The 24,299-nt window shown below is 34.2% G+C and overlaps 2 protein-coding genes across 5 annotated transcripts; one reads left to right on the top strand and one right to left on the bottom strand.

Moving 5' to 3' along the window:
* The first annotated feature begins 1,931 nt into the window (after positions 1 to 1,931).
* LOC108338819 (cytochrome c-type biogenesis ccda-like chloroplastic protein 2) lies at positions 1,932 to 9,845 on the top strand. Of its 3 annotated transcripts, XM_052877944.1 has the most exons (13): positions 1,932 to 2,012; positions 2,186 to 2,270; positions 2,773 to 2,892; positions 3,476 to 3,510; positions 3,909 to 4,039; positions 4,142 to 4,227; positions 4,306 to 4,337; positions 4,807 to 4,968; positions 5,692 to 5,764; positions 5,853 to 5,953; positions 9,235 to 9,327; positions 9,431 to 9,477; positions 9,654 to 9,845. In XM_052877944.1, exons 2-13 carry the CDS (start codon positions 2,186 to 2,188, stop codon positions 9,724 to 9,726), a joined length of 1,038 nt encoding a protein of 345 aa, XP_052733904.1. In that variant the 5' UTR covers positions 1,932 to 2,012; the 3' UTR covers positions 9,727 to 9,845. The 3 variants fall into 3 exon arrangements, with proteins under 3 accessions (XP_052733904.1, XP_017431340.1, XP_017431339.1); XM_017575851.2 differs by lacking the exon at positions 1,932 to 2,012 and having other exon boundaries at positions 2,021 to 2,270; positions 2,773 to 2,889; positions 3,479 to 3,510; XM_017575850.2 differs by lacking the exon at positions 1,932 to 2,012 and having other exon boundaries at positions 2,021 to 2,270; positions 2,773 to 2,889.
* A 532-nt stretch (positions 9,846 to 10,377) lies between these two features.
* LOC108340696 (ADP-ribosylation factor GTPase-activating protein AGD5) lies at positions 10,378 to 17,609 on the bottom strand. Of its 2 annotated transcripts, none has more exons than XM_017578219.2 (11): positions 17,347 to 17,609; positions 16,299 to 16,357; positions 16,029 to 16,119; positions 15,531 to 15,585; positions 15,325 to 15,415; positions 14,981 to 15,188; positions 12,727 to 12,952; positions 12,410 to 12,588; positions 11,851 to 12,156; positions 11,698 to 11,756; positions 10,378 to 10,783 (listed from the first exon to the last, which is right to left on the bottom strand). In XM_017578219.2, exons 1-11 carry the CDS (start codon positions 17,395 to 17,397, stop codon positions 10,606 to 10,608), a joined length of 1,503 nt encoding a protein of 500 aa, XP_017433708.1. In that variant the 5' UTR covers positions 17,398 to 17,609; the 3' UTR covers positions 10,378 to 10,605. The 2 variants fall into 2 exon arrangements, with proteins under 2 accessions (XP_017433708.1, XP_052733903.1); XM_052877943.1 differs by lacking the exon at positions 17,347 to 17,609 and adding an exon at positions 17,156 to 17,293.
* Positions 17,610 to 24,299: the final 6,690 nt, after the last annotated feature.

The following is a 24,299-nucleotide window of genomic DNA, read 5'->3' as shown; positions in this document are numbered from 1 at the left end:
GATAATTTTTGAAATAAGTGTGGGGGAGACAAATATTAATTAGAATTTTTTTTCTTGTGTTTCTCAATTTTTGTTTTATTTTTGTAAAAAGAATGTGATTTCTTTTTGAGAAAACTGTGAAAGTATTAACTTTTTGCTTGGTGAAAGTTTTGCACAATATGTCTCATAAGAAATTCACCCAAAAATATTTTTATTGTTTTCAATAAAACATATTGACATTAAATTTTAGGATTTGATTTAGTTATTGGAACTATTATAATCTTGAAATAGTAGTCATGTTTTATGTTGAATGGATTGTTGAATTGATTAGAAGTTAGCCTAATTGATTCATAACTATACATTATTAATTGAGTTAATTTCAGAATTACTTGGTTGAATCTTTTGTGAAAGAGTTTTAGTCTTGTGAGTTTTTAACCTAATTGTGATGGATGAATCATCGTGTGCCATTCCTATTTTTCTTGAGTGACTTGTTCATGTTTTGTTTATACTCTAATATTTAGCTTGATTATTTTGTTTTGCAACTTAGGTACATATGCACTATTTGATATGATTGAGAAATGTCTTGTGTTTAGTTATTTGACCAAATAAGACCACCCTGATATTATTCTATTGATAGTCCTTTTGAGCCTTAAACTTCTTTTTCTTGTTTTAAGCTACTACAAAACCTTGAAAAGAAAAAGACCATATTATCCCTTATCCTAGTATGAAAGAAGGAGCTAATGAATTATGTTAGGAATGAGTGATGAATAAAGTGTGTGAGGACCACAAAACAATAAAAATGGAAAAAAGAAGAAACGAGTTTCACGAAAAAAAGAGGAAAGAAAAAAAGAAGATAATAAAACGTAAAAGTGAGAAACAAAATGTAGAAAAAGAAGGATGATTGTTTTCTCATAAAGTGAACAAAGAAAATAATATATTTGTTTTCCAAAATCTTTACTCCTTAATTCTTTTTATCCAAACTTTTTAAGTCTTTATATCCTAAATTTTTCCTACCTTTACCTTGGCCACATTACAACCTTTGAAAAGTCTTCATGATCTTTGAATGCATGTTTTCCATTAGTGAGTGAGTATACATTTTAACTTGAGTGATATCTTTCATACATTATTTCCTCATAAATTCAAAGGATTAACTCATGTTTAAAATAGAGTTTTTCCATTCGCATGATTCATGGCAACTCTATTTCTACACTTTAGAGAACAAGGCAAAACCTTTCCATTAGAAACATGACACATGACCACTACTAAGGAGAAATCTTCTCTATTAGGAGCATGACACATGACCAGTACTAAAGAGAAATCATCTCCATTAGGAGCATGACACATAACAACTACTAGGGAGGAATCTTCTCCATTAGAAATGTCACATGGTCACTACTCTACAAAAGGTTAAAGACCAAGAAGCTCTTAACCTTCGAGAGCAAGCCACTCCATGCGTATGTTGACTATGAAGTCAACTACGAGATCCGCCTCAAGCTTGGTCATTTCCAAGCCAAAAACCCTACACTACTTAGTCTAAATACAAGTTAGGTCATTTTCAAGCCGGAAACCCTACACCATTTAGCCCAAATACAAGGTCCAAATGAAATCTCAAACCACTAGACTCATTATACAAGACTCAAAAGAAAACCCTATACTACTAAACTATAATATAAGACCCAGAAGAAACAAAAACTCATTAATGATCCATGATGATAAGAGACCTAAGTTCCATAGATAACTCTAACTATTTTCGTGCTTAGTCATAAGGAAATATATCATCAATTAACTAACTACAAAAAGAAATACTAGAAATAAAATTTTAAAATATTTATGATAAAACTCCCAAAAATATAGTTAAATAATAATGTAAAACATATATTTTGTTTAACATATTGATACATAATTTAGGTTATAAAGAATTATGGTAAATTTGTCAAATTAAGCATTTAAGTGAACACAATAACCGCCACAACTAAACTTGTCGGGGTCTGGATATTTTCAATCTCCTATTCATAGGTTCCGTGTTTCAGACAGTAAGAGTCTCTTCTTTTTTCCGCTCTCTAAGACTCTGTTTGGATCCCAATAAAATATAAACGCTGACTCGTTCAGTGCTAAACAAACTTAGAACAAAATATTTGGTTCCCATTTCCCAAATAGTTATCTTGTTCTCAATCTTACATTTATTTTTGTCTAATTGTATATTCAGATGAGTTTGAGTATGAGTTTGTGTGGTAGTTATAGTCTTCAGTTTCCATGTCGCAGAATTGCAAGCTGCAATCTTCACAACGATGGTAATTCTTCCATTTTGTTTGCTTCCATGTTTATCATTAATGGGTATTTTTTTATTTCTTAAAAATCGCAATTTTCTGATTTTGTTAATGTTTATCTTTTTGTTCCTTTCTGAAGAAGTACCAGGAAGGTCATATGAAATTCTTGAAGAAATAATTTACTGATTTTTCCATTGTTGTTGGATGTAGCTCTGTGTATATAATTGTTAAATACACCGAAGAATTGTTTTACTGTTTATACTGGTCATGTGTGGCATGAGTGGATTATGTTTGTGGAGAACATCTTGCTCTATTTAAAATATAAATTATTGGATATGTATGGTTTCATTTTTTGTTGAAATGAAGGTGTGGGGGATCTGGAAAGGTATTTCATGTTCTTACCATTGGGATTTAGAACAATGTAGTGCCTATTTATTTCATCGGGTGTTGCTACCCTTATCATGTTTTTGAGTGAAATATTAAACATGATATCCTTTCTTTGTTTTTGACACTTTTGTTGTTGTAGGCAGCCATGTTGTCCCCATCAATACGCACCGAAAGCCTTCGGAGCCTAAAAATTGTCTTCAGCCAAAATGGAAGATTAATGGCAATAACTTGACCACATGGATTGGAGTCATGACAGGTAGTAGTTGAAAATAGGGTTATTGTGGATTATGGATTAGCCTCTCAGTTATCCCTTGTTTCTTTTGTCAAATTTATCACAAGATGATGTGTTATCTGATAATTTTTTTCCATCTAATTTAATCATGCTTCTTCTATTTGAATAAGACGTGTTGTTATTTAGTAAAACAGACTTAATTATGCTGCACAGGCCTCTTTTACACACTTGTTAATTTTTTTTCTATTCATGCATTTTCTCTAATTATTTTTTCCTTCTGTTGGGAACAGGGAACTTGTTAGTGTCAACATTTTTTACGCTGGTTATATTTGGAACTTGGTTTAGTTGACTTATAAACAATCCTCCTCAAGGATAATTCAAATGTATATACGTGAAATAAAATGGTGAAGAATTCGTTGCTTCTGCTGGTATTAAATGCAAATTTTAGACCTATAGCTGCTTGCCTGAATTACTGACTCAAATTTTTTGTCAAATTCCTGATCTTTTGTCTATTCTCAAACTTTTCTGTGGAATGTGCTACTGCTACAATATCGATGATTGGGATTAGTTAATTGTCTTGGTGAATGACTTGTGTTTCCATCTTTTTCAGCAGCACACTTGGTTGCTCCAGTTGCTGCAAAAGCTGTAAGTATAGATAACTATGTTATTGATTCATTTCAATGTCTATTTGCATAAATAATTTCTGGAGTTATTTTCTTATTTATGTAAAGTAAACTCATTCAATGTACGTAATGGTCTTGTTAAAATTGATTATTGCGAGTAGAGAATGATACAGAATGGTTCTTTTTTCTTCCTTTTATCTGTATGGGATATTAAACTTAAGGTGTTAGTTTTTTATGAGCTAATGATAACTGGGAAAGGTTGTTCAACGAGGTTATTCTGTGAATGTCTCTTTGATAGTTGAAATGACACAAATTGTTCTAAATCCTGATAAACTCTAAGGATCCAAGTGACAGTGGCTGCCTCTTTTTGTGTCATGCTTTGTATAGCACTCTGTGACTATAATTATTTTATCGACTCAGGAAGTGGCTTCTTCTATTTATGCTTTGGCTGATGGAAGCCTCAGTGACTGGTTTGGAGGCTTTCTATTTTCAGCTGGACAACAGGCAAACGAAGCTGTTCAGGGCCAACTATCATCTCTCAGTTTCACTAGGTCCCCTATAAATTCCTATACATTATTTTCTTTCTATTTCCCCTCCTCAAAATTGGAAACATGTATTAATAGTTTTTGTTTGCTGTTTATTTTTGTTTATAGTTTGGCTGTAATTTATGGGGCAGGGCTTGTAACCAGCCTCTCTCCCTGTACACTTAGTGTCTTACCGCTGACCCTTGGTTACATCGGTGAGCATGCTGCTGTTATCATTTTTAGTATTAGTGTCTCTTTTAGTTGCCTAAATTTGAGGTTTGGAATTATTTCAGGTGCATTTGGCTCTGGCAAAAGCAGAGCAGAGGTAAAAACTAGTTTATATGACATTATTGTCCTCTCCTTTTACGATCATGTTAGAGGATTGAAGTTTTTCTGATTACTAATGCTAAATACTAGCAAGGGAGATGATTTTAGGAATTAAATCTATGGTTTTAATCTTTTAAGGTTCCTACTAAGATGCATAGATCTGACATGTAGCAGAATTTTACAACCAGTGTCTTGCAATTAATTTGAAGAAGGCCTTGTCTGTAAAATGCATGGATCTTTGGTCTTTAATTTTTATTGAAACTGTATATACATTGACCTTATTAGTTCAATAGATTCATAAATGAGGAAATCACTAAGACCCATAGAATTGCATTGATAATTTTTTTCTAAAGTGCTTCATTTTCTCTACTCATCTTATTTACATCAGTTCTGTTTGAGACTCTCTCATACCGACACCGACAAGTTAAGACAGCATTATCACTAATAACAATCTCTTCTTCCTGCAGGTAGTTGGAGATTCCATTGCGTTTTCCTTGGGTCTTGCAACCACATTAGCACTGTTGGGTGTAGGAGCTTCATTTGCAGGAAAAGCTTATGGACAAATTGGACAAGGATTGCCCTTGGCTGCTTCTGGTTTGGCAATAATTATGGGGCTGAATCTTCTCGAGGTACTGAAACAGTTTCTTCTCCCCTTCAGTGTTCTAAAGGTTACAAACTTTCTATTTATGAAAATCAGTGTTTATATTTTTTTTCTGCTATTTTATTTCATTTTGCCCAACAACACCCATAACTCACTCTCAGTCAGCAGGGTTATTTTTTGGAATCATTTCTGTACTAGATCTTTAAATCTCAACGAATTACAGTGGATTAGGCCTGTCAAAGGACTCAAAGATCAGTCTTGTAGTTATTTGATATATGTTGAGATCATTTCTTCCTCTCTTTAAGTTTTATGACTAAATTATGAATTTAAATGTTCATGCAAGCTTTACATTAGTTACACTTGAAGAGCTTAGAAGTAGCTAAAAACAGTTTATTTTCTCTTCAGTCATTGTTAGAATTTACCACTATATTTATAGAGTACAGTAATGCAAATACAAAAGGTCAAGAAATCCTACAACCCTAACCTAATAGTTGGGTTCCCTTACATAAATAATAATAAAGAATATTACATTGCAACAGTTACCTTAATCTCTGTGCAGTTACATTTAGAGCATTTTCATCAAAGATAGTCTGATATGCACTAATGCTTAGAAGGCATGCTTCACAGTTTTAAGCTTTTTACAATAGAAAACAAACACGCATAAATAAACTTTAAATGCTTATCTATTACAAATTTTTTCTTGAATAAAACACTTCATTTATATTTGAATTCACTTTGGGGAATTTTGCAGGTAATTGAATTACGGCTGCCGTCATTCTTTGACAGTTTTGATCCACGTGCAGCTGCTGCCAATTTTCCATCCAGTAAGTTTATGCTCTTGTGCCGACCTTAGATCTTTTATTATTTAAGCTTGTACGCAGAACATTTTATGGTGAGGAATTCTATTCTTAGGTGTGCAAGCATACCTGGCTGGGCTTACATTTGCATTAGCTGCCTCACCTTGTAGTACACCTGTTCTGGCAACCCTTCTGGGCTATGTTGCTGCATCCAAGGTACAACTTATTAATAACCATTAGGTCTTCATTTTTTAGTAGTGACGCATGGTTGCCAAAGGAATTTTGCTCACTAGTTTCAGTTAATGAATTAAAAACTCTGGAGAGGGTTCTTGATGACAACCCGATTGAAAAATGATGAAAAATGGTTCGTATGGTGTGAACGGAATTGAAAATTATGCAGGTTTCTAGAAAGGTTGGGCCTAGGGAAGGAGGCTAGAGGAAGCTATGGAGAACCTCTAGCCAGTGACTCTCAAGAGAAGCAAGTTTCTGGAGTAATCTCAATAGAGTTTCTCTAATCATCAAAGAGTATCTATACAGTGATGTTTATCTGTGATATCCCCATCTTCATTTAGCCAATGAAGTTTGTAAGGTTTGGGATGGGGTGTCAGCTAAATTTAGCTTCTCAACCAATCTAGTGCTGCTCAAACAACTATCCACAATTAGAGAACCTGTATTGTTTAAAACATTACATCTTGTATGAAAGATGTTCTTTCTTTGGGTGATGTGTGAAACACTAGGTTGATTGCTAAGAAGCCTTCTAACCATAAGAAGATTTCCTTCACAAGGGTATGCATTCTCTCCATTAGACTCTTGTGTTTTATCACTCTCACTGTCACTAGCCACTGACTTTTCTTCACTACTATAGAGATCAATGCCTCTCAAGATCATAGTCCTTTTGGTGGGGCACTGAGCAGCTATATATCCTCTTCCTAGACACTTAAAGCACTTGATGTCACTAGTGCGAGTGTGTGTGGATGATTCACCCTTGCCCTTTTCTCTCTCCTTGGCTAAATTCTTAGGTGGTTTTTCCTATTTAAAAACTTTCTTGCCATAAGAACTAGAATGATCTTGATCTTTCTTTGAAGAAAATTTTCTCAAATTTTGTTATTCTACCTTTATACACATTTGAACTAAATCATTCAAATCTCTATAAGGTAGAAGTTCGACTCTATCCCTAATTTCTAGGTTTAGACCACTGAAGAACCTAGCCAAAGTGATGTCCTCATTCTCAACAATGCCTGCCCTCATGTATAATTCCATTTTCTGTCTATATTCTTCTATAGTCATAGACTTCTGCTGAAGTCTTTGGAGTTCATCCATGAGTTCTCTATTGTAGTAGGAGGGAATGTGCCTCCTCCTAAGGACAAACTTAAGATCATTCCAATATTCAGTGGAAGGATCATTGTGGTGGCGCTTCTCTTAGACTAAAGAGGTCCACCAATGCATAACATACCCTTGAAAGCTAAGTGTTTCTAGAGGCACTTTTCTTTCTTCATTGACTTAGTGACATGCAAATATTTGCTCCACCTTCATTTCCCAATCCAAGTATGCCTCAACATTATCCTTGCCATGGAAGTAAGGCAAGTCAACTTTAATTTCCCTAGGGGTATGTTCTTTTCTTTGTCTTCTAGCTGTAGAAGACTATTGATAATATTCCCCTATTCTCGTCCCATCTTAGTCATAAGCTGACTCCTCACTTCTACTTCCCCTTGATTTTTTTTTTTTTTTTAATTTGTTCTTCTTTTAAAAGCCTAATGTCGCCATAAGTGGAATTTGAAGTTCTTTTGTCAATTTTATCTCTTCTCCTAAGTTGCACTTTCTCATATTGCCATAGGTTGAGTTCTCGAGTTTCTCGAGTCACTCCCCTCATGGTGAGACGGATGTCTAGACATCTTTTAATTTCAAAAGTTTTCCTAAAATGAAAAAGGTTAAGTTTTCACTAGTTCACTCTCAGAGAAGTGAGTCAAAGACTTCTTAAATACTAAATCTTACCTAGCCAGAGTTTATCCCGCTACTTATTCTACCACTTTTCACAAAAGGATGTGCTTCTGAAGTTAGAAGATTTTAGACCACAAACAAGCAAACAATTACTCTAAGACCCCTAAACACTAAAAGAACGGACTCCTGAGTAACAAGGCTTAGAATTTAATATCTTTTAGCCAACCACCTAAACGTACAATAAAGACAACTAGGCAAATCCTATGGTGAGGCTTGTTAGCTTTGGCTTCCAAGACACATTCACAAACTACACCAAATTTATTACAAGAAAAGTGAATTCCAAGATACGGAAGAACACCAAAGGCTCTTCCAAGACACTTAGCTTAAAGGCCTTTACAAACAAAGAAAATGGTAACTTTACAACTATCAGAATTAAGAAAACAGAAAATGCTCTCCACAGCTTCTCGTGTTTGCACTCAAGCTCCTCTCCAATTCTGTGTTTAACACTTCTGAGAGGTCTCCTTGGAGTTTCTCTTAAGCTTCCACTCCCTAAGATCCTACCACTAGAAGTAGTCCACCTTCCAAGAATGATTCTGCACCACTAATTCACACCAAAACCGAGAATCCAAGAAATAAAATAAAGAAAAGCTTCAAACAAGAAAAAATAGCTAAACTCAAATGAAGATAAATTGAGACATTACAAGATAGCCAATAATGACAAGCAAAGAAACAAAAGCTGCAGAAACAAAGTAAGCACCCAAAGTTTGAACCTATAGAAAAGCTCTAGAACAGATTTAAAAACAGCATAAGACCAAACTGGAATGACAAGACTGGTTCATCTCACTTTGCCGAGTCCACAACAAGTGAAATCATTCATAATTTGTTAAGGTCGGGCTTACCATTGAACAGACCAGACACTGATTACAGAGCTCAGCAGTTATAGTCATGTGCACACTAAACCGGAGAGCTACCATTCATGCATATTTTCTTGTGGTTTTCTTCTGTTTCTTTTTACTCTTTTTACTCTTTTACTCTTTTCCTTTTTTTTTTAAACTGAATTTTTCTTTCAGAATACTCTGCTAGATAAAAAAAATAACAGCTCTCAAGATAATGTAGTAAACTGAATGTAAAACTGAGACTCTGCATAATTGAAATCAGACAAGCTATGAACTTGATATTGATCTAGTATCAAGCATGACTTCATAATAAAACATAAAGAATGACGTTCAACGATAAACCACTTCGGTGAAAGTGGTACATATTAAAACTGCATAATTGAAATCTATCACCGAGCTCATTTTAAGCCAATTCCCAGCTCCAATGGTTGACAAAGTTTACACAATGCAGAAAAATCATTTTGAATCACTGGAAATTGAATTTAATCGATTTAAACTTTGGAAATTTACAAGTTACCATCAAGTTATGAACTGTAACTTTAAAAGGTTTCTCATCTTACTTTTCTGTAAGTTGATTGCGTTTCGTAAAAATGTTCATTTGCTTGTCACTTTTCATATTTTGTCCATCTTATGTGGATGAAGAAAATAATGAATTCATGACAGGATCCTGTGATTGGAGGCAGCTTGCTTTTGACATACACAACTGGTTATGTTTCTCCCTTACTATTGGCTGCGTCTTTTGCTGGAGCATTACAAGTCAGTACATGTCTTTTCAGGCTATAGATTAACTTAAAATATCACCCTTTTAAAATGATATCTCGTGGAAAACATCATTTCTGATTCAAATCTCAATTCGCAGAGCTTGCTTTCATTTCGCAAGTTTTCAGCATGGATAAATCCTATAAGGTAATTTTTTAACTTTTCAATGGGGGATCACTTTGCATATAAAGGGTACACCCATGCCCCTCATACAATTTATGTGCTGATAATTTTCTAGTTTCTAAAGACTGGATTATCCACTTCCCTTTTAATTTCAGACTTTGTACGTTTCTTATGAATGCTACAATTTTCTTGTCCCACAGCGGAGCAATGTTGTTAGGTGGTGGTGTATATACTTTCTTGGATAGGCTGTTCCCAGCTACAATGGTGATGTAGAAAATCTCTTGGCTCTTGATAGGCCATGATCTCTTACTTTAACAGTTACATGTAACATGTATATATGTCATACAAAGTACTTAATTAAATAGAATCAAATATGAGACTATTGCACATCACAGCCAAATTCTTCCCCTATGTACAAAATATATTTGTTGGTCTAATTACCTTCAAAGAAGAAAGATTTTGATAATGATAATCACAGTGACCAAAGCATGCTCTCCTTAAGGGACGTGAATTACAGTTTTCATGGTTTCGAGCATAAGCCCTGGTGCCACATTCATTACCAGAACAAAAGTTTAAAATGAAATATCACCTACCTACAGTGTAAGCTGAAAATTATTAATTAGAACGAATTAGCATGTTAGCGAGTGGAGCTTAATTGATAAGAGAATAAGCCATCATGGGATTAAAAAAATATAGTAAATCTTGAAGAATTCTCATACTTACGTTGTGTCCTCCATTGAAGTTAGTCATTTAAACACATTGAACGCATCGTATAAAGCCTTACACTTCTTTTATTGTTCAAAGGTTTGAATAAATATTACACAACTTCAATACTTGAATGAAATGAAACAAAATGCTCGCCCAAGGAACTATGACTATGTTTTGGACATAGTTCACATGAAAGACTGATTAAGATGTAAAAGAGAAACAGAATAAAATAATTAATATCACTAAACTTTTATTGTGAGTACAACTATGGACACAAATGAAGCAATCACCCGATACAAGAAGAAAAGTGAACTAGCTCAGCAGGTGTAGAAATGGTTTACAACCCAACGACACGGGGCAAGGGGAAGAGAAAAAGAAAGGGCACTTTGTCTGTAATTTTAACTAATCTTCTATGGTATGACATTGCCGGCCAGCCCTGGTAAATTAGTGCTTTGCAAACATTCCTTGTGTTAAAGAGGAGAAATCATAATCGCTCCCTGTCTTTGAAGTGGTCGATGATATTGGATATGCTGATGATACCAGAGATCCCGACTCAGGTTTACTTGCTCCACCCGTTGTAGACGAACCATTAACTGGAGCAACTTGCCCCATAGGATAGTAACTGCAACAATAGGCTACTTAGTTAATTATAAAAGAGAAACGTAAATAAAAAAAAATAGAAAAATCAACAGAAACAATATGGACATATATTTTCCTATGATGACTTCTATGAAGTAGAAGCATTGCATGGATTCTGTACTATGAGCAGAATCAATTATTTAAGTGAATGAAATTTATTTGCAAGCGTTAACAGCATATTTGAAACATAATCTTCAGCCACTAAAGCCTTCACAATACGCGTAAATTTGTAAAAAATGTTGTAACAAGAATGTCTCATTGTCATGCGTTCACTATGAGATAACGGACATAAATTCGAAGTAGCATATGGGACAGTGAAACCAGAAATTGATCCATGTGAGAATTCTGTAACTAGTTGGCACCGGCACTTGACTTTGAAAGGAAAAGAATAATTTTTTTTATCACTTTTTTTTTAATTGCATGTGTTCTTTCCATTTAAATGACTTGACGATGACCGTGGTCACAAAGTATAAAAGTGACTTGTGAATAATTTTGCTAACACCATAACGGTAAATTTAACGAAAGAAAGATATTGACACAATTTTGAAAATGAAGTAACCAAATTAAACATTTTATTAATTTAGGTTAATAAAATAATGATTAATTTGGGATCAAATTAAATGAAATGAAGAACCAAAAGATTAATTTGGCCAAAGGAGAAAATTTTATTAAGAGAAATCAACTTTAATAACTAAAATTAAAAACAAATCCAAATAGCCTTTTGGCAGCACACAGCCTATAGACTCTACACATGATTTAGGGAATGACGAGTCCTTCTTGTTGACATCAATATCAACCTAAGATACTCAGAATCTAATGGTTGGGTCATAGTTCAGGCCAAACTCCTAATACCCATGCTGAAATTAAATAGTGTTTAGAAACAAAACAGTGCTGTACCTAGATTGTGGATACTGAACTGAACTCCCTGCTGAATGCGCTGCAGTCAAGTTCATTGTCTACCATGGAAGTTAGAAGAGAAATAAATGAATAGCTGAACAGTTAAGAACAAATCATTAATCAATTAACTTGATGCTTCCATGAATAATTTACCTGCATTAGTTTTTGCAACTCTTCCTGATTTCCCATGGGCATTATACCAGGGACTGGATAGCCAGCAGCTGGCCAACTTTGGACAGGAATATTGGATCCAGGTTTTTGTATGCCAGCTGGGTTTTTGGAATCCCCACTGGCGGATTTAGCAGCAGCAGCCATTAGAAGAGACTGTTGTTGTAAGCTGGCCAAGTACTTGGAATCCACACCACCAGATTTAGCAGCAGCAGCCATTAGAAGAGTCTGTTGCTGTGCCAGCATGGCTAGCTGCTGTTGATGCATTGCAAATGGAGACACAACATTTCCCTGCAGATGTCCAGTTTACTGGGTCATAAAAAATCTTATTTGCATACCATAACAAAGCAGCACATCTATGGATAGAGAATCAACATCTAAATTGACTTCTTCTGATGTCTTGGATAATAATAAGTCACATTGGGCAAGGAGAAATGCACAAATAGCAACATAACGTTTATATTTTAAGAAAGAGTGCTAACCATATATCATGTTAACAAAGAAACTCAGGCTTCAACAAACATATTGAAGCACCTGCACATACCTTCTCAAAGAGGCTCATGATATCATTTTTTACATCTTTTTGTGGGTTTTCTGGAGTTGAACTTGTTGTAACTGAAGGTGAGTCTTTAAATAAATCCTCAATTCCCGAAGTGGACTGAGGTCTACTGTCAACTGATTTTGAGGTATCATTCTTCGCAGCTGGCAATGCCTCTGTAGCAGCTGAACAATAAACAACAAAATTAAAAACTAAGACAAACACAGCAGATTTAAAAACAAAAAGTTTCAAAAACAATGCCTATAAGCACTTTCATTAGTGCTTCCATGGTGTACTTTTTCAAAAGGATGCCTGTGACATACACTGAAAACCTGCCCAGTTATTATCATCAGCAATAGCTTCAGCTGCACCTGAGCCCTTTTCACTTGGATCATCCATGGATAACATGTCAAAAAGATCCGTAGAAAAGTCAACTTTTGGAGGGGAGTTTTGTGTTGTGTCAGTAGTCTGTTTTGAAGTTTCAACTTGTGGTGGTGGTGAAACAGGTTCTGCTTTATCAACATGTTGAGGTTTTCCCACGGGAGCTACCTGTTCGGAAATTGATCATTGTCACACATCTAAAATAGTATAAATAAACCATGAAACTTTCAACTTCAAAAAGAAAGTCAAAAAATTCTATTCTACCGAAAAGAGAAAGAAAAGACAAGGTCCTTTATCTATGTTATCATATAAGTTATTGAATGAATACACTGATATAAATGATTTTATATATTATAGTTGTCAATTAATGTCTCATATCTATGGGCTTGACTACAATCCTACTTTTTCTCCAGTGGCTAAAATGGCTATTGTCAAACTTTTGTCGTTGGGCTATGCCAATAGGGTTAGACCTAGTGTGAACTGTATGGTTTGTATTGTAAGTTCTGTCGCTCTTTCTATGGTCTCAAGCAATCTTCATGTGCTTGTTTTGGAATGTTCAGCCACATTATTCAATCCTTTGGGTTGAAACACAGTGAGACAAACCATTTTATTTTGTATTTGTCACACCTCCCCTAGAAACTGTGTACTCCACAAAATATGTTGATGATATAGTCATTATAGCGAATGATGTTGCTAGAATATCTAAGTTAAAGGAACACCTATGCAATCATTTTTTAGAGAAAAGATTTTGGAAGTCCCAAATATTTTTTGGGCATATCAAATAAAGGAGTTATAATCACTCAAAGGAAATATTCTCTTAACATCCCTAAAGAGACATGTATGATTGATTGTTAACCACTGAATTGTCCTAAGGATCCAAATCAAAAATTAATGGCAGAACACGAGGAAGTTTTCAGTAATCTAGAAAGATACAAAAGATGGGTTGAAGAACTTATTTATCTTACCACTACTAGACTAGATATATCATTTGCAATTAGTGTTGTGAATCAATTCATGCATAATCCTTGTATTGATCATTGGAATGTTGTCATCCATTTTCTAAGGTATCTCAAAAAAGCTACAGGACAAGGACTACTTTATGAAGATAATGGGAACACCCAAATCTATAGATACTGTAATACTAATTGGATTAGTTCTCTTATGGAGAGATGCTCTACTACAAGATACTATCTCTTAGAAAAACAAGAAATAAAATGTTGTTGTTCAATCGACTATTGAAGTTGAGTATAGAACAATGGCATCCCTCACTTGTGAGCTTATATGAGTGAAAATAGGTTTTTGTGAGATTTAGCCAATAAAGATGTATTGTGATAACCAAGCTCCTCTACGTTGCCTCTAATCCATTATTTCATGAAAGAACTAAACATAGAAATTGACAATCATTTTATTCAAGAAAAGTTGTTGTCCAAAGAAATATGTATTAAGTTTGTCATATCAAATGATCAACTTTCAAATGTATTAACAAAATTCTTGAGAAGACCTCAGATTGAATTTATGTGTTTCATGTTTGGCACATACAATCTGTACAATCCAGATTGAGGAGGAGTGTTAGAATAAGTTGTCTAAATAGAATTAATTGAAAAGTTGTTGTGTTGTACCAAGTTTTGAGATATGTTTTTCCTATCCTCTTATATTCTCTATCATACATTGTATCTGATATCTCCAAAGTCACTATAAATATGAGATCCTAAGAGAGGGAAATCCACTCTCTCAAATTCATTCTATGTTCTTTTGTATATTTCTAAGTCCAATAAAATTTGAAAAATGCCATGATGGGTTCTTTTATTCATTTTTGTCATGATTAGAGGAGCATTACCAAACCACCAATCCGATCATTGTTCTTTCAATAGCTATTTGGGCCATTTTTATTCCTTAAAAATAAGGAGAAATCCTAAATTTAAACTTGACAGCTTATTTCTTATAGCTCCATGCATTCCCTTTTTTATTAGTTTAATTGCTAAAAATACTTGTTGCTCATGAGTCAAAACTCTGATGGCAGAGCAAACACTACAACCACAATGCCACATATAATTCACCATATCAATATGAGAAATATTGTTAAATATCTGATATAGTGCCACTACAAGGCTATATAGCAGAATTTTGGCATATTCTGCTATCCACCACTGGTAACCTTGCAGGGGGAGAGAGAGAACAGGGGGAGAGAACGCTTACCAGTTCAGGCCCTCTGGGAGGAGCAGGAACACAAATTCTTGTAGCAGGAATAGCATTTGAAGGTTTGATTTTCTTCCTATCCTCAAAAGTATTCTCAGACACAACTGCATGATTATGGCCAACCCTTTCCACGGGCCTTTTCTCTTCTCGAAAACTAGAAGGTGATTTTGGTTTCTCATTCCTTGCAACCCATCTCTTCTCTTCATACCTTTAATTATATGCAATGATTTGAAAGCAAAGAATCATCTTCACCACGTGCACATAATAAGCATACATTTCTAACTATTTAAAGATTGAAATGAACAAAAATTCAGTCTGGTTAAAGTGTTCATCAACTGACATACTTTGCACGAATGAAATTTTCAATTCCAACTCTATCATAATTTGGGGGTAATTCTGCTTCCCAGTAATTGTTTGCCTTCTCATTTCCCATATCTATATAGGGCCAGAGAAAGAAAATCAAATATAATGAGAAGACTATATAACTAATGCATACATACTAACAGAACTCGAAATAACCACAACGTCATGACAGTTTAGATTCCCTTACGTTGAATGAATGCAACCTGCTCTGGAAGCCAAGTGTCCAAAGTTGCTGAGCGAACCTGCAGTCAAGCTACCAATTAAACATATAAATAAATAAGAATTTTGCTACCAAGTTGAAATTTAGAACCAGCCTTTATTTAACACTAATATTTAGAGACTTACGGTGACAACCGAGATGCAAATTACCAGCTAAAGAAGGCATATATCCTTCTACTACTGCTACTCATTAAGAATCCTTGTTGACAGTATTTAGCAAACAAGCAAGTGAAATGAGCTTGAAAATAATACACCTTGCCTCAATAAATAATATAGTCTAGACTATTAATTAACATTTCATAATTGAATTCGCAAAGATTTTATTTCCACACAAGATGACTATAATACATAATTTCCCCTATTGATTTAGATTCTGATAGATCAAATAGAAACCATTTTAAGAAACAACATTACAAGAGACCGACAGATTCAATCACTTTTACAATACCGAGGAACATAACATTACCTTTGATATGTGTACCCCAAGACTTCTATGTATACCAGAACACTGCATGCATATAAAAATGCCAAGATTGACACTAGCCCATCTTGGGCCCCTGCAAATAAAATTTTAATAGAAATTTGTGAACAAGAAAAAAGAAAGAAAAGTCTCAGAAAATTCATACACAAAGAAAATCCAATTTTCACAGACAGATTAGCATCAGTATATTCTTCTATGCTTATTGACATCAGGATGTGAGATAAAGATTCGATCATTTATAAGCCAGAAACATACTTAGCTTTGCAGTCAGCACACTCCTTATTCTCTGGTAGTTTAAGAAGTCCTTCTAAAATCTGCACAGTCAATTTAAAGTACATATGAAATATACAATCAAAGGATAAAAGGGAAAGGGTCAAAGAAATGGTATATAAGTTTCAATGCATGAAACAATCCATAAGTTCATATTTAAAAAATAAGGATTTCAAATATATATAGCAAAAGAATATATGTAAACTGATGGAGATTCTAATGAAGAAAATTAACCAACCATCCAAAATAAAAAAGGAAGTATTGGCCTTTGCAGCTCATATAATATATATATATATATATATATATATATATATATATATATATATATAATATAATAATCTATTTATTTATTTCTTTCTTTCAAATCAAATAAAATCCCCACAAAGCTTTTTCCTTATAACCGCAACCAACTCAACGAATCAACTTCTCCGCAATTATAAGCTCACAAACACCCAAATACTTGTGATCATCGAGGAAAATCAATAAAACAAGAAACACCAAAAGAAAAAAAAGTCTGATCATTTCTCCAGATCAACGACAGAGATTTTGAGCTACCATAGCTTTCCAACCGACAATGCTTCCAACGGCTCCATAATATTTTACTACAGCCTTCAGTCCACCATCACCAACATTCGATCCATTTCTACATAACTTTTCTTTTAATTTTAAATTCAATCCCGAAAATTGCTACACATATAACACGCATATCAATTAAGCTATAACCATTTATCCATTACCACCGATCATCGATCCATTTCCACACATCACATCTAAATTTCTTTTCCTTTTACTTCAAAAATACGCATCAAACAATTACGTCATACAGTATGCAATCACACAACCTCGCGATTCCGAAGTTCGATTTCTGGATAAGTGAATCGGAAAGCGATCGAATCAAATCCAGCAATTCGGAATTCTCCTTTCACCATTCCATCGTTGAATCAAAGTTTACGAAATTCGGAAATGGCGCATTAGCGTATTGATAATATTCAGAGGAAAATCGTGGAGAATTGGATAGAAAATGGGGAAAAACCTTCTTGTGTTTGGCGTTGAGCTCTTTGGAAACGTTGGCCTTCTCGTTCATGATGCTAATGAAAAGGTTGGGCGTCGGCGAGAGAGAAAGGCGAAGAAGATCGAAGGGCAAATAGGTCTTTCAATGCGCTTTCTCTCTCCTCTCTCTCTCTCTCTAGTTTGTGATCTCTGTTACGAAGAGAAGAATGAAGAAGAGGAGGAACGAAGGAGAAATAGATATCGCACTTTGACTTTTAATATATGCGATTATGCCATATTTTCTCCCTTAGCTCTCTTATTTTGGCTTTTCGCGCATACCTCTTTTCTGCGCGTCAATTAAGTTAAAGTTTTATATTAACTTTTTAAAAGTAAGCCAATTCAAATTCGAGGAAAATGCTTGTTATACTATTTTAAAAAAAAAATCATAAAACTTTATATTAGTTTAAAGATTTATTTTAGTATTTATTTATAAAACATTTATTTTAATTCAATTTTAAAAATTTTATCAATTTTCTCATAAAACAACAATTAATTGATTTTAAGATGGGGACATCATATAGTTTTCTCACAAGACCGACACAAGACCCAAGATTTTTATGAACAACTTTTCAAGCGTGTACCTTATATTTAGTCATAATTTAAGTATGGATTAGTTTTTCGTTTTCTCTTTGTACGGGCTATTTAATGCCATTCATATTACTGAAATAAATTAAGCTTTTGCATTCTTATACATAGCCATTAGAAATTAACATCGGTATCATTGCCACTCACGGGCCTGATATTCAGAAACAAGAACACAATGGCTGACAGTAATAGTTTCCTTAGTATTCCTAGGTTTGATGGTGATTATGATCACAGGTCCATGCTAATGGAAAATTTATTGAGATCCAAGGAATATTGGACAATAGCGGAACAAGGGTATAAAGAGCCGAAGAAAACAACAACGTAATCCCTTCCCAAAGAAAAGTGCATAAAGAGCATCCAAACCTCTGCAAATTATTCATTCAGATATCTATGGTGTAATTTCCCTAGAGTCTCACAGCCATAAGAGGTACATTCTATTGCATACTCCCTACAACAAAATGGAGTGCCTGAGAGGAGAAATCGCACACTGATAAATATGATCAGGTTCATGCTTATAGCTTGTGAGGTTCCACATAAGTACTGGCCAGAAGCAGTAAATCAAGCCACCTATGTTCTCAATAGATGTCCTACCTCAACTTTGACAGATATGACACCAGAAGAAGAATGGGAAGAAAGAAAGCCAACAGTGAGTTGCCTCAAGGTGTTTGGTTGCATATGATATGTGCATATTCCTGATGCAACCCGCCAAAAGCTGGATGAGAAAAGTATCAAATGCATGCACATAGGAGTTAGTGAAGAATCCAAACCAAAAGTAGTTGATGTTGACTCAGGAACCACCGGGAAATCAAATCCTGAAATAGACGAGAGTTCATAAATTATAAGAAGCAACAGAGTCCTTGAACGCAACAGAAAGCCACCAATATGCATGTAGGACTATGAATTTGGAGTTGCATTATCAGAAGAAATACTGATGATGTGAAGCATCTCACCCAGGAAATGCAACAACTCACTATGATTATGACTAATGATCCTCTCACTTTTGAAGAAGCAGCTAAAAGTCAAGTATGGAGGGATGCTATGAAAAATGAAATTAAAGCAATCGAAAGAAATGACACTTGGTAACTCACTGATCTATCGCCAAGAGCAAAAGAAGATTGGTGTCAAATGGTTTTTCAAGACTAATATAAATAAGAAAGGTGAAAATGACAAGTGTAAGGCATGACTTGTGGCTAAAGGATATGCTCACAAACTAGCATTAATTACACTAAGGCATTTGTTGGCTAATTTTGTCCATTGCAGCAGGTAGGGAATGGCAAGTTCATCAACTTGATGTCATAAGCACGTTCTTACATAGAGAAATAGTAGAAGAAGTATATGTAGAATAATCTTAAAAAGGCTCTCTATGGTATTGAGGTATTAAGTGTTGAAAACAAACTTTACAAACTTAAAAAGGCTCTCTGTGGACTTAGACAAGCCCCTTAGGCATTGTTAAGCAAAATAAAGTCCTACTTTATCAGTGAAGGATTTGAAATAAGCATGACAGATCATACTTTTGAAGTGCTCGAAAAACTAGATGGGGTTGAATAGTGTTAATGAAAAATCTTTTCACAACCCTCCTTATATAGCACTTTCGTCGAGTATAAGATTTTTAAGTAGTTGTTAAACGCTCGACTTTATAAATGATTTTACTCAATAAATTATTTTCTTTGTGCTATATAGGATAATTGTTGCAAAGTTTGTAAGAGCTTTTCTTTTTAATGAATAATCGTTTAGTATGGAAAGTTATTATATTTAAAACTAAAATGCAACTGCAGGTTTAGTAAGAGAAGCATTTAGACAAAATTAAACAATAAATGCACATGTATTTTTATATTGGTTCACCCCAACTAAGCTACGTCCAGTCTCCTCTATCCATAGAGGGTTTCACTATAATCTTGAATAAGATCACAACTGAGTATTATCACCACTCCTGGTATCCCTAGGCACCCCTGGTATCCCTCAATATGCTGCCTAGTTGAGTTTCATCCACTTCCGGTTGTGTAGTATTCTTCACCACTCATGGTATCTCTAGTCAGCGAATAACTTCTCGTTACCCTAGACTAGTTGAGTATTCACACCACTCCTGGTACTAAATAATATTGGTATCCTCTGATACGTTGCCTAAATTTCCTTAACTCCTCTAAGTTTCAATAATAAGTGTTTTACTTCTCTTCAGAATTGCAATCAACAATTGCTTACAAGTCGTTTAGACTATTACTCTCGTAGAGAGGATATATGTTCAATACAATACAATATGTAGATTTGTTAGGTGTTTCTCTCTTTTCTCTCTTCTTACAATAGTAAGCAAATATAACAATGATGCTCGAGAGTATTGCTTGACTTTTCTTTTTCTCTACTCAGATATTCGTTAGACTGAGCTCTTGGCCTTGATTCTTGTGTCTTCTTTGTTTTGCATGTGAAGTAGTCGTTGTTTAAAGCCAACTTGTCAAAGCAGACATACTTTTTGCTCAATGTAGGTTGTACTTTCTTTTAGACACTTCCTCTTATGAAGAGAACATTTTGTGAATGTGTTCTTTGTCTCTAACGTCCACTTCTGATATATTTCAAATAAAGCAATGGATGCGTGTAGTAGTTTATCTGCATAAAATAGACTAGATTGTGCATGCAACCCGATATGTCTTATCTCTTATCATTTTTGTTGTTTTTGAACGTTAAGCATTTAAAAAACAAAATATTTTTTTACATTTTCTACTGTTGAGGTAGTGTTTCCTAAAGATACCATTCGCTAAGTAAGAACTTCATTGTTGGACTAAGTAAAGATTTTAGGTTATGTATTGTCTAGTCTGTTATAAATGTTTTTTGGAATATTGCTTTTTAGAGCTTGAGCGTTTAACATGTTTCTTCTTTTATAAGTTTTAATCTTTGTTTAAGGATTTTAGAGGGTTTGGTCAAAGACATTATCTCGACACCTTTTTGCTTCTTGAGAGATCAACTAAATACCATTCGGTACAATATAGCTTACGCCTTTAGCATAACTCTCTTTAGACGCTTTGACTAGTAAGTCGTTTAGTACTGCGTCTGAAAGCTTTTAACCTAGTTGTTTTACTAAGTGTTTTCTTAAGGCTTTTCTATATTGATGGATGATTTGGGAATCTTGTTTCTATCATTTGTGTTTCTACCTATCATATTCTTTAGGTTTAGGTTTTTTCAGATTCTTATCTCGTTTAATGTTGTTAAAGACAAGCTCGTCTATAGAAACCTTGGTTTTGAAGTTTAACTAAACAACATGAAACGAAGAAGTCCTACATAATAGAAGAATAGAAAACAAACATTAAACGCTAGGATATAAACTCTAAGTTAGAAAGAACAAGTAACCACACAATAGGAAGTCTAACATCACTCCCTATCCTGGGTTCCAAGTCTTGAGCTTCCATATAACATTTTCTAGTTGTCTTCTGATCAACAGGAACCGTAATGATATCTCTTGACGCTCAAGGAAACATCATTGTTAAGTGTGGGGTTGACACTATAAGAGAATGGTGTAAGATGTGTTGTCATCCAGATTTGCATGAACTTCGTAGCATGTTGCTCTAACTCATCCAGATTTATAGCTGGAGTCATACATAAATTATTCACAAAAGGTCCCTGCCTTTGCATTATGGCCATGTGATGTAGAGCTACCTTAGTATTCAAGTTCTTGATATTAAAAGTGATCTTCCCAAACGGCTACATGAAAGCACGCAAAGACTCTCCCTTCTCTTGCTTTATATTAACAAGTTCTAAAGAAGTGAAGTGGTGAGGCCGACTTGTGACAAACTACATTCTAAAACACGGTGCTGGAGTATTGAAACAATCTATGAAAAAAGAGGTAGGTGGGTGAACTAGTTCAAAGCTGCTACCTTCAAAGTGGTGTGAAAAACTTTGTACATGACTCATCATCAATGGTGTACAAACATACTTAAGTAACATAAAAGTTGACATGTTAATCTAGATCAGTACTGCCATAATTTTGTTAAGACAAGATCTTCTATAAGACTAAACTATCTAAATGCTCTCATGTTTTTTGAAGTTTAACTAACAACATTAAACGAAATAAGCATATGATGGTGTTATCATTAGAACAACAACATAAGTAAAATACAAGTGAGTGATGAAAATACTAAGAAACCCAAAAACCTTAGGCAAAGCCTTAGTGAAACATATAGGAATGGACAAGACACGCCACTAAATGATTCTCAAATTAATGCGTTAATGAGAGTCTCGCTAAATGCAAAGGTTATACATCGCTAGACGATAACCAAACAAACTCTCAATGTTTCTTAATAGATAGAAGTGTCAAAATATGTTTTTGGAAAGTATGTTGAAAAGTCCTAAATGATAGTCTAAAAACTTATGTTAGGAAACAACTTGCTAAATGCACTTGTTGAGTAGAACAGAGAAAAATATAAAGCGTTTACATAGGCTAGACAATACCATGCATCAAACGATCTACTTCATCCAACGGTGAAGTCTTCAATCAATTGTTTGGTCTAGGGATAAGTGGTGAAGAATATTGCACAACCAGAAGTGGGAGAAACTCAACTAGACAAGTGTATTTGGAGGATACTAAGAGTGTCGAGGGATACCAGGAGTGGTGAGAATACTCAGTTGTAATCTTGTTGAAGATTATAGTAGAATCCTCTAAGGTGTTAGAGGAGACTAGACGTAGCTCGGTGGAGTGAAGTAGTATAAAAATGACTGTGTGCTTATTACTCTATTCTCTTTAAAAGCTTCCTTTACAAATCCTACAGTTGCACTTTATTTTAACTGATATTAAGGGTTTTGCTATTAAACGACTTTTTACTAAAGAGAAAGTTTTATCAAAATGTTGTAGCAAACCTTTTTCTAACAACTGAAAAGCACTTACTAGAAAAATCATTGTTTAAACTGATATCTGAAATTGAGCATTTAACAACTTACGTAACTCTCTTAATCCTTGATAAAAGTGCTATATTATCTGCTTTGTGAAAATTTTTCCAATAACACTATTCAACCCTCCCTTCTAGTGTTATTCTAAGTACTTCAAATTTCGGTCCATAGTTTAAAGACCAAATGAGGGCATAAATATGCACTCATCAATTGTGTAAGACCCTGAAAAAAATAATTATCTAGAAAGGTGGTGGGCGTCGGAATCATGAATTAAAATAATAGAAGAAAAGTATTATAGAAGTGAAGTATATCATAGATTATTAGACTTCCTTGTTATGGGTTGGTAGTCATGGGTCAATTCTTACATAATGCATAAAATGTCTTTTAATCATTTTATTACTATATTAAATGTTTGTGTGGTATGTGTATGTATTTATACGATTTGTTGTGCATGATTGTAGCAAAGATAATTGTGATGGTCTATTTGATTTGGTGTGTTTGTTTGAATTTATGTGTGGAGTGTCCGAACCTAGACCATTTGATAAGTGTGAAAAAGAGTTATTTTTACACTTATAAATGAGCTCAATCTTGTAATTATTCATGTTGTTCCTCATTGAAAAGTTGTAATAGGTAGTAGATTGTTATGTAAAATATTGTACAGGAAATGGTGTATTATTTAGACTCTATCAACCAATCTTCGCAAAGCGAAAGCCAAAATTCGCACTGCCAGAGGAAGGAAATTCGCATAGCGCAGTACCTGTGCGCTGAGCGAATAACATTGTATGGAAATATAATGTTATTTGAATGTCTCTGATTACTGGAAAGTAACTTTGAACATGGACATAGATAAAGCACTTAAGTGATTTGGGATCTAGGGATAAACTAAATAACTTGATCATTCTTAGCATCGGACTTAATGCAAATTGTATGTTAAATTGACAAAGGGATTAGCATTTTAATATATTAATTTAGAACTAGTTGCTAAGGGATTAAGACTAGTATGCCTTGATGTGAATGTTTGAATGAAGTAATGAAATATTGAACAGAGTTTTATATTCATATGATTCATGAAACCCAATTCCAACGAAGTTTCTTTTAAATATAAATTCCTTGCACACCAAATGTTTGATAAAATACCAAAAATAGTTTCTTGTGTTGTTTTGTGCATTTTGATGTCTAATTGAGTTATAAAAGGAAGAATTGTCATGTGTTGCACAAGTCCCTTGGGAGACGATACTTTTACTTATTCACTGTATTACTTGGAACGATTTGGTATACTTGCCAAAAAGTTATCAATTTTTTGGCGCCGCTGCCGGGGACTTGTGTTCCAACACAAGGCAATTTGGGCATTTATGGATCTTTTAGACTTTGTTGTGAATTTTCCTTTTTAATGTTTTTGTGTCTGCAGTTGGCTTTAGTTTTTAAGACTTTCCATTGATTTAGTTTGAACTTAATGCCTGTCTCGGGGTACGCCTTAGAGCT

Source organism: Vigna angularis, chromosome 5 (assembly GCF_016808095.1).
Source record: "Vigna angularis cultivar LongXiaoDou No.4 chromosome 5, ASM1680809v1, whole genome shotgun sequence".
In the NCBI taxonomy this organism is placed as follows: Eukaryota; Viridiplantae; Streptophyta; class Magnoliopsida; order Fabales; family Fabaceae; genus Vigna; species Vigna angularis.
This window is presented reverse-complemented; position numbering and strand designations above follow the sequence as displayed.